This window comes from Asterias rubens, chromosome 14 (assembly GCF_902459465.1).
Source record: "Asterias rubens chromosome 14, eAstRub1.3, whole genome shotgun sequence".
In the NCBI taxonomy this organism is placed as follows: Eukaryota; Metazoa; Echinodermata; class Asteroidea; order Forcipulatida; family Asteriidae; genus Asterias; species Asterias rubens.
The window spans coordinates 7,401,024-7,411,452 of record NC_047075.1 but is presented as its reverse complement, the minus strand read 5'-3'; the positions used below and the strand labels follow the sequence as shown (position 1 = coordinate 7,411,452).

Below are 10,429 nucleotides of genomic sequence, written 5' to 3'. Positions count from 1 at the left end.
TGGCACGTGCGGCAGAGTATAGCATAATAATACCATGATGGGAGAGGCTCACGTGTTCTTGCTCACACGGGCGCCGTGGGCGGAGCCTAATGGATCGCATGTGTGCAGCAATTAACCACCTCGTTACCACTATTTGTTGGCCACCCCTGGCGGCCAAACGTGAAAAGAGGATTCGAACAACTACGGAATCGTGCTTAGTGGGCCGCTAAGGATCCGCAAGGATAAAGACAGGTCCCTGTCGCTAGATCCAGTGATACAAAGATATTATGATAAACGTGCAGTGACAATGGTTGCGTTGGTTTAGCTTGAACTGTTCACAACTGAATGTTAATTGCGTTGCGATAAAAAGTTCTGTCATCGTTAATATCATTGCCATAATAAAACCAATCGAACCCCAGTGGGTGACTTTAGACCCGCCCACTTAAACAAGGCCTTTGCATCATACAGTTGAATGATGCAAAGGCCTTGTTTATTGGTTTCAACTGAAAGGCTTTTTGTTTAAGTGGGCGCGGGCCTACAGTCACCCACTGGGGTTCGATTGGTTTTATTATGACAATGCTATTAACGATAACAGAACTTTTTATCGCAACGTCACAGCCTGAGTTTTTGCCTACAGGCGAAGGTGGGAAAACCATGGAAAGCCACAAGTGCAAAACAACAACAGATTGCCACAGTTCGACACAATATCACATACAACTAATTCAAAAAGCGTTGAATTTGTTGAAAACGAACCATCCAACCATGGGAGATATTTGTTTGTCAGAATATCAAAGCAAAATTGAATGTTTTATTATCAGGCGGCCGACCATACCAACCAGAGTGGTTTGTTTACCAACATTGGAAAGTGTAATGCCTGTAGCGGGTGGGGTGGAATAAATGAAGACAAAATCTCATGTATCTTAATTATTAAATTTGGTGATTATTTGTAGCTTCAGGGATGTTCCACACCGACGAATATCCCGAATTGCTGCCATTGTTCGATGCTGGAAGTAGGTGACCAGCAAAATCGTAAATCGTCGCATGTCGCATGGCGGTGTTTTGAAGTCAGTCGTCGCGTGTCGCATGGCGGTGTTTTGAAGTCAGTCGTCGCATGTCGCATGTCGCATGGCGGTGTTATGAAGTCAGTCGTCGCATGGTGGGACGGTGTTATGAAGTCAGTCGTCGCATGGTGGGACGGTGTTATGAAGTCAGTCGTCGCATGGTGGGACGGTGTTATGAAGTCAGTCGTCGCATGGTGGGACGGTGTTATGAAGTCAGTCGTCGCACGGTGGGACGGTGTTATGAAGTCAGTCGTCGCACGGTGGGACGGTGTTATGAAGTCAGTCGTCGCACGGTGGGACGGTGTTATGAAGTCAGTCGTCGCACGGTGGGACGGTGTTATGAAGTCAGTCGTCGCACGGTGGGACGGTGTTATGAAGTCAGTCGTCGCATGGTGGGACGGTGTTATTGGTGGAGTCCTGTTTCTTGGACTTGATGAACTTCCAGAAAGCTTTATTTGATTTATCTTTTTCATCAAACATGTTATTTTGAAAGGTCCAGAAATGTTTGCGCTGTTTCTTCTGAGTTGCCTTCTGGTGCACTTTGAAGCTATCCCAGTCCTTAGGATTGTTGGAGAGTCGCGCTTTTTTATACAAGCGTTGTTTCTTTTTGGACATACGCCTCACTTCTCTCGTAATCCAGGGATTTTTATGACTGGCACAAGATGTTCTGGAGGGAATGTGCTTTTCCATGAGTTCACTGATCTTTTCTTTGAACATGTTCCAGTTGGTTTGCACATTGCGGGAATCTGGGTCACTATTAAGAAAGCTGTCCTGGAAGTTTGTCATGTCAGCTCTTAAATTCTCCATGTTTGCTTTCCCATACAAGTAAACCTTTCTTTGAACTTTCTTGTTGAGTTTGGGTTTAAGATTAAGGGTGAAGAGAACCACTTCATGATCGCTGATACCTGGAACCACTTTACATTTTCAATGTAATTAGGGTGGGTTGAGAGGACGAGGTCCAAAATGTTCTGAGCAGCTTCAGAAATCCTTGTGGGCTCTTTGACTAGTTGGTCCAGGAAAAAATCATTGCATACATCCAGTAACAGAGAACATTTTTGCCGACTCCACAGCATAAGGTCTTACAGATCGATTGGTCCAGTCAATGTCTGCAAGGTTAAAGTCACCCCCAACAATCAAGATCGCATTTTTAAACTTTGACTGGATGCTGGCTAGCGAATCCGACAGATGCTGGATGTTTGCAGGTGGTGAGTTGGGAGGTCTGTAAAAAGAACCTATGATGAGAGGTTTATACCCTTTAATATGTAGCTCTACCCAAATTAATTCAGCCTCCGTTGTAATGATGTTACATTCATTGGCAATTAGATCATCTTTCACCATAATGAACACCCCTCCTTTCTTCCCCTGGATTCTATCTCGTCGGTAAGTGACAAATCCTGGCGGGGTAATTTCTGATGTAAAAATGGCGTTTTTGAGATGGGACTCAGTACCCACTATGACCGTCCACATCTCGAATACTGTAGTACAGTTTGGAACCCGCACACCAAGAAAAACATCACCAAAATAGAAAAAACCAGCGCCAAGCTGCCAGATTCATCTTCAACAACTACCACAGCAGGGACAGCGTCTCCAAAATGATAGATGATCTTCAATGGGACTCTCTTGAAAAACGCAGACAGGCTGCTAGTATCTCCTTGATGTACAAGATCCGCTATCAGCTAGTAGCCATCAATCCAACCCAATACCTCATACCCATGATCCCAAGCAGTACTCGATCCTACCACAAAATGTAAATACCAAACCATCCCAGCACGTCTCCAGCTCTACAAACAGTCTTGTGGTGGAATGCCCTCCCCAGCCAGATCCTCGAGCTCCCATCCATCGGGGTCTTTAAGGGGGCGGTTGGAGCAATCATTTAGCTACCTCCCAACTTTTTACTCGCACCTTGTACAATAAAATGCACCTGCAACACTTGGCACCGCACATAAGCAGCTATCTATGGCGTTTATATCCTGACTGAAGGACTATGCCAAGTATCGAAGTAGAAGTAGAAGTGTTATGAAGTCAGTTGCACATGGTGGGACGGTGTTATGAAGTCAGTTCAATGTTTACATCGCAGTTTTAATGTAAATCGATTTCATAGATCTAAATTTATTACAGGCATTTTATATTTTATATTTAACCAGAATGTAAGTTTGTGTAAGTTGGTTATCAATCTCATTAGTGTGTTAAACAAAGTATAAACCTTGAAACAAATTGAATTTTATTTCATGTGGACACGTTTGGTAATCATTGTCAAAGACCAGTATTCTCACTTGGATCGGATCGTTGCTTGGCCGTTTTAAAATATTGTTTATTAACCGAGGAGACAAAAAACAAAACCACATTATGTACGTGTCCGATCTCCGGCAAATCGATCTGTCCGCCATGGGATTTTTATTATTATGGACTAAAGATGAATGATTCAAAAGAGGGCGCTAGTATTAGCAGAGCGCATTATCGTCAACAGGGGGCGCTAGACCACTCTATAGTTGCAGTGTAATAACTAGAACTCCCGTTTTAAACGAATTTTTTATCATCATGGTTTATCCAAGATTTCTACTCGAATGGTAAGTGGAGAGCTGTAATACACATCTGATGATTCTTAGCAAGGGTATTATGATTTTGTCAGATTTGTTTAAGTTTTCGGTATGAAATATCATTTATTATTATTTTTAAACACTCTACTAATAGAGTACTACCTAGTTAGTTACTTAAAATGCTGGAGAACTTTCCGTATGGCGCCATACGGCAACTTTTCCAAGGTAGTATCTAATTTACCTGTGGCGCCATACGGAAAGTTATCCCTATATTATTTTATTTCGAATGAAAAAGTGGTGGCGCCGTACGGAAACTTTTCCTCCCTTCCCTGAGACCCTGTCCTGGCCTTGTTTGCAAAAGGTCTATGCTATGTGTGCCCTTCGGTTGACATCCCTTCCCTGCGACCCTGTCCTGGCCTTGTTTGCAAAAGGTCTATGTGCCCTTCGGTTGACATCCATTCCCTGCGACCCTGTCCTGGCCTTGTTTGCAAAAGGTCTATGTGCCCTTCGGTTGACATCCCTTCCCTGCGACCCCGTCCTGGCCTTGTTTGCAAAAGGTCTATGGAGTATGTGCCCTGCGGTTGACATCCATTCCCTGCGACCCTGCCTGTCCTGGCCTTGTTTGCAAAAGGTCTATATGTGCCCTTCGGTTGACATCCCTTCCCTGCGACCCTGTCCTGGCCTTGTTTGCTGCCTTCAATGTTCACACCCATACTTTCCTCCAAATCATAGACAAATTCAACTAAAGCCATGTATGAACAAGTATCCTGTATGTAGACTGTCAGCCCAAATTTCGCGGCGTCATGGCTTTTTCTTTGAATTGAAAAAAAAGATAACTTTCCATAGGGCCTATGGCGCCACCTCTTTTTCACTCATTTTTACAAAAAGGGATTATTATATAGATAGGCCTACATGTATCATTGATTGAGGTAAATTAGTATAGTAGTAGTTGTGATAACCTAACCCTCCTCCCTCTTCGCGTCGTGTAACGAGATTCTCTTGAGCGGCAAACGACAATCTGGTCCAACACGTACACCAGATTTGACCCATTTGTGACCATTTCTGGTAAGTTTTTGTCCTTTTTTTTCAAAATATTTCCTCAAGGGTGTTTTGAGTGTTATAAAAGGATGCATTAGACATTGAGGATCAAGCTCGTGCCCTTCGAATTTGTGTCATGATATTTGAAAATGGTAAAAATGGGGCAAATCTGGTGAAGGCTATCAAAATTGTACGTGTTGGACCAGATTGTTGTTTGCCGCTCGAGAGAATCTCGTAACCCTCCGTCTCTGCCGTCGTGAGGAGGGTTTTGTTATTACTTTATTATTTCATATTATAAGTAATCACACAAGCGCGAGTGGATAGGCCTACGAAAAAATATAGCGCTTCTGCGTCCCATATCCAACGAGGCCGAAGGCCGAGTTGGATATGGGAAGCAGACGAACTAGGCCTATATTTTTTGTGTACCACGAGCGCGCATGGAATAACAAATTTATCTTCCAGACTCACATGCAACGCGCAAAGTTTAAAATTTCAGAACGTATTTCAGGACGAACAGCATGCATGCACACAAAGTTTAGAACGTAATACTCGCACTGTCCGTATCCTACAGAGCGTGACGCATTGACACTCACAATACGCACTGTGTAATAAAAACAGAGGAAGTAGGATATAAAAGTAGTATGTTTTTATCCCCCTAGTAATTCGAGCATCTGAGTGATTGTTACATTAGCACGTATTGTACTTGAAGATAAAGAATGAAAAAGTGGAGCACCATGTATCGTAACCCTTAAATCGCGGTACGGTCTTTTACGTCATTGCGCGCGATGTAAACGACCCCCCTAGGTACAAAGTTACATCTTCTTGACAAACATCTTCTTACATAATAAAAATAATCTGATGCAAGGTACATGGCCTCTGTAATTTTTTTCCCAGAATGCTCAGCTAAAAACCGAGTCTTGTGATTTGATCATCAGGAATTGTACATCAAAAATGTTTGTTTTAACTTTTGCAGCGGCCACAAAACAATACTTATGGCCCTGACAGTATGACTAATTTTTTGTACCTTGTAGAAAAAGCGGAAATACCCAAACTTTTTGTATAATTAACAAGTACAACTTATCGGTTGTTACATTACATCGCGCAATGACGTAAAAATGACGTAAAAAGACAGTACCACGATTTTAGGGTTAAAACGAACACAGGACCGCCTATGAAACGCTACGTATACTACGTATAGTAATTGACTATTGCTCAATTAACTAATTTTAATCTCAACAAAGTTCTAACAAGTACAACAGTTTATTGCTCCATGGTCATGATGATACATGTATTACTTTACTTTGTATTGTAACATCATTAATTATCGTAGCGTACATGTATATTACAGTCAGTAGTAAACACTTGTACTAGCTAGTAGGCAGTGCTCACTCTCAATGCTCACGCTTGACCTTTCTTATTTTGAACAATCTTTGACAACTTTCCTATTGTATTATTAACAAACAGATGTCAAGTATTGCAGTGCAGTAGGCAGCTTTATTGCAGTAGATGTCTACTCTGTATCAAAATGGATAGAGAAAGTAACATGAGTCAATGTTCTTCAGCAGATTGCACGGCTGAGACATCCAAGATCTTTCAGCTGCAGACTGGCTCAGCCCGAGACAGTCACTTTAAATCTAAGAGTGCAGACATCTTTGGGTCATTGGAGGTGATGGAGCAGAAGTATGAATCTGAAACCAAAAGTTTCAAAGTCGTTGATGATGATGAAGGTGGGGATAAGGAGGAAAGAAGATTTATTGAGAGAGGTTGTATCTTTAAGAAGCCTGTCAGATCTGAATCTGACACTCTGTCAGGGAAAGATGACTTAAAGACAAACCAAGACAGAGATGTTCCTGGACATCACAGCAGCCTCGTCTCCAAGTCTCACTCTCCAGGTACTGAAGCTAAGCAGTCAATAAGATCAACACGGGATACTAAAACCATCTTCCTTAAACCTGGCATCCACCCAAAGAGCAAAGAGTCTAAAGAGGAAACGACTACCAACAGACCTCCTGATTGGAGTAGAGGACACAGGCAGGGAGCTTGGAATAGAAGGCCTAGAGGTGGAAGACGTCAACCACCTGACCACTTTATGAATCCTGAAAAGTACACCAAGTACTCACTAGAAGAGACTAACATGTGTGGAAATGCAGCTAATAGAAGTGTTGCTTTAGGCTTTCTGAATGACTTAAAGAAGAGGAAGGAGGAAGAGTCAACGTCATCCACCGAAACCGAGGTTTGTGTAGACGGTAAACATGTCTTCCAGAAACCAGTTTTATCCAAAGAGTCGACGGAACAATCTCCCAAGAGAAAGGTTTATGGCAGTGTGTACAAAATGGCAGACTATGAAGTAGGTATGAGTTCTTCAGTGCAGAAACCAAAGAAGCTGAAGTTGATGGATTCACTGAAGCAGAAGACCGACGATCATGTCTTGGATCATCTCAGTGACAAAACAGAGACTGGTATTAACCAATCAGAAGACAGCTTCACACAAGAGGAATCAATGAGCAACCAGTCAGAGCAGGATAAAGAGTCAAGCTTCAAGAGCAGGAAATTTAAGCAGAGAAAGCGGCTTAGGGAAAGGACTGATGACAGTTAGTTATGAACTCTCAGAACATTGTCAAAGATTATCTTTTTTTTAATTGGTTAAGAGTGCTTGAAATAATGTCTTATTTTTACTAGGAGGCTGAACGGCAAGATACTATACCTGTAGCAACCAATGTACTATCCCATGGCAACTGATGTACTAACCCATGCAACCAATTGTCTATACCCTTAGCAACAGCAGCTTCTTGGTACCTAGACGCCTAGGCATTGGGGTGTTATTAAACAAATATTGACTGCTTTTATTCGTGCTACGGTTAAAACTAAATTAGGACGCCCTCACTGATTCTTGGAGCAGTCTACTATCCCTAGATGAAGTGGAGGGAAAATAGAACCTGCCAGGGATCGCCTCGGGCATCGTAGTTTAAACACATGAAGCAGTCAATATCTGTATACCACTGGTTTTTAAAAATTTGTATGCATGGCTCAAAACTGAAGAAAACAAATTACAAGACTGCAGGGCTTGTAGCTCTACAAAAAATGACAATAATTTATTTTACAATGCCAGGATCAAAATGAGTTGAACAAGCACTCGTAGAAGATATGTCCCATTTGTGTTTTATGCATGAGTGTGTGTTCTTCGATACTTTTGAAAGAGTCACTATTTACCGTCAATATTTGGTCACAAGAAAATTGCACAATGAGAAAATGTATTCAATTGAAAAAACACAAGACCACCGGGCCTGTCCTATAGTATACAATTGTTGCACTCTGTGACGGGGTCCATTACCGAGGGGGAAATTGCACCCGAGGTGAAGCAAAACCCATGGACCCCAAATCACAGCGTGCAACAATTGTCTTGTTATACCATGGTAACACGATTATTCCTCTTCTCAAAGTTATGTTGTCATCTTCAAACTTTATAACGACGGAGTATGCATAGTTTAATAAGCAGACAAACAGTTGTTCAAATAAGAAACCATTCTTCACTGTTCCCTCGAACCCGGGGCCGTTTCTTACTAAGCGCTGGAAATTGACCAACAGTGGGAACGATCAAGTTGATGTACACCGGTTAACATCACTCATGTTACCCGCTGCGCTGTGCAGCCATGGTCCATGCGTATTTGTTGCACGGCACGTGATTGGTTCTAGACCAATCAAACTTCACAATATGTTACCGAGGTATAACAATGTGTACTGTTTACTGGCCCCACACTAAAATGACAGGCCTTGGCCTGTGGTCAGGCCTGTGGTCAGGCCTGTGGTCAGGCCTGTGGTCAGGCCTGTGGTCAGGCCTGTGGTCAGGCCTGTGGTCAGGCCTGTGGTCAGGCCTGTGGTCAAGTGTTAATTTTGAGCCCTGTTATGTAAGACACAACCGATCAACTATTAAAAACAGATTCGTTGGATAGTTTCAATTCATGTAGAATCAAGTTACAGTCTGGGAACTGATACATTAGATGATACATGTACGGTTCTCACAAGGAATTGTACAAAATGGCATTCTGGTCTGCACAAAATTTCATAGCATGTTGAATAGACCCTTCCAACAATACAAATTGTATTAAACTGCACATAACGGGTCGTGTGCACTAACATTTTGGTTTACTGTCTGCGTGAATGTGATTAGCATACATGTATACAGTAATTCATGGAAAGGGTCTTTTGAAACGAGGACTTTTTGAAACGAAGTACAAAATAAATGAGTCTTAAAACAAGATAGTTTAAATAATTATATTGAATAGAAACATTGTATTAATTCATCTCAAGATTTACAATTTTTAAAGACACACTGTGATGAGGTCAAAGGTCAGATTAATACAATTATTACTGAATTTATGTTATCCTGCAAAATATTATGAACACAATGCAATTTAAAGAAAGCAAATCAATGAAAATTATATCTTGATTTTTGAACATATTGTTAGGGCAAAGCCATTTTTATTTTGCAAAAAGGGCACTTCCATTTGGAAATCTTAAAGTCAATAGGGAAACTGTTGAAGAGCACAAAAATATGAACACAGTCCAGGCCTGACACACAATTTGTAGATGTCGGGACATAATTAGGGTTTTATGAACATTGATGTGTAACCCTCAGAATTAGTTAATTTTCTTGTAGTGACCTTTGCTTAAAAAACATGTACTGTACACAAAAAACAGGTGGTTTGAGTCAACATTGCATAATTTGGTTTAAGAGTGAGGTCATGAAAATAAATGTGCAGTTTGATTCTTTGCATTATATTACAACATCGGAGTTCAGTTCTACTTAATTAGGGTATAATTCTGTTTTGTTTCAGGGTGACATCGGAGGGTGACTCAGTGATTAAATAAAGGACCCAATTATTTAGTTTTTTGGCCTTACACATTTTATGCTTATTCTTCTACAAGCATCTAAAATTAAAAAGTGCACAATTATTATCATAAAGACAAATATGGTTGGTCCAATACAATCTTAAAATATTAATTAAAGTCTTAAAAGAAAATGTAAAGGGCTTTACATGTATGCAGGCCTGTATGCTTTGTTTTTGAAAGGGCAAGGCCAAGGCATTTTGGCCTCTGTAAAGGGCACCCTACATGTATGAGGAAATTGTAAACTTCTACTGTAAAGAATTTGAAGGTAAACAAGGCAATTGCTTTTGTTGCCTCCTTGAAGTATCAGGCCTGTATCAATACATGTAGTAATTGTAAATTTCTACTGTAAAGAATTTGAAGGTAAACAAGGTAATTGCTTTTGTTGCCTCCTTGAAGTATCAGGCCTGTACCAGTACATGTAGTGAATAATAAACCCAAACAACTTAAAATAAACTAGGTGCAAGTGTAGCAAAATCAAACAGTTTTGAAACTTTTGGTTGCCATGGATAACACTTTAACACGGAAAGCAAACAAATTCACACTTGTTAAAAAATAAGACTTACACACTGCTTTTTGCTATCAACATCGCCAAACAAAAACTATGGACATCTAGTTTTACAACTCCATAGAAACAAGACAGGCACGTTCCATTTATTTAGAACACCATACGGAATGTGTATTAGTGAAGTCCCCCCCCCCCCCCAGATGTTTGTACTGTATACTCTAGCACACTCGTAAACTTTCGCTAAAACAAATTTAGTAAAACAGTGGGTCGGTTGCTTTGTAGACAAAGAAAGTATAGCTAAAAATATACTAAAAAGAAACCAAAATTGCACAAGATACATTAATTGCAGCAATGACTATGTGGCTGCTGCAAGAAAAGAAAAAAAGATGCTTCGAAGAAACAATAATTACCAACAACTA

The 10,429-nt window shown here is 40.9% G+C and overlaps 1 protein-coding gene across 2 annotated transcripts; it reads left to right on the top strand.

Moving 5' to 3' along the window:
* The first annotated feature begins 3,518 nt into the window (after window positions 1–3,518).
* LOC117299066 (protein TSSC4-like) lies at window positions 3,519–8,049 on the top strand. 2 transcript variants are annotated; one of them, XM_033782469.1, is made up of 2 exons: window positions 3,519–3,607; window positions 6,080–8,049. In XM_033782469.1, the coding sequence occupies exon 2, from the start codon at window positions 6,141–6,143 to the stop codon at window positions 7,209–7,211; it is 1,071 nt and encodes a 356-aa protein (XP_033638360.1). In that variant the 5' UTR covers window positions 3,519–3,607; window positions 6,080–6,140; the 3' UTR covers window positions 7,212–8,049. The 2 variants fall into 2 exon arrangements, with proteins under 2 accessions (XP_033638360.1, XP_033638361.1); XM_033782470.1 differs by having other exon boundaries at window positions 3,561–3,651.
* The last annotated feature ends 2,380 nt before the right edge of the window (window positions 8,050–10,429 follow it).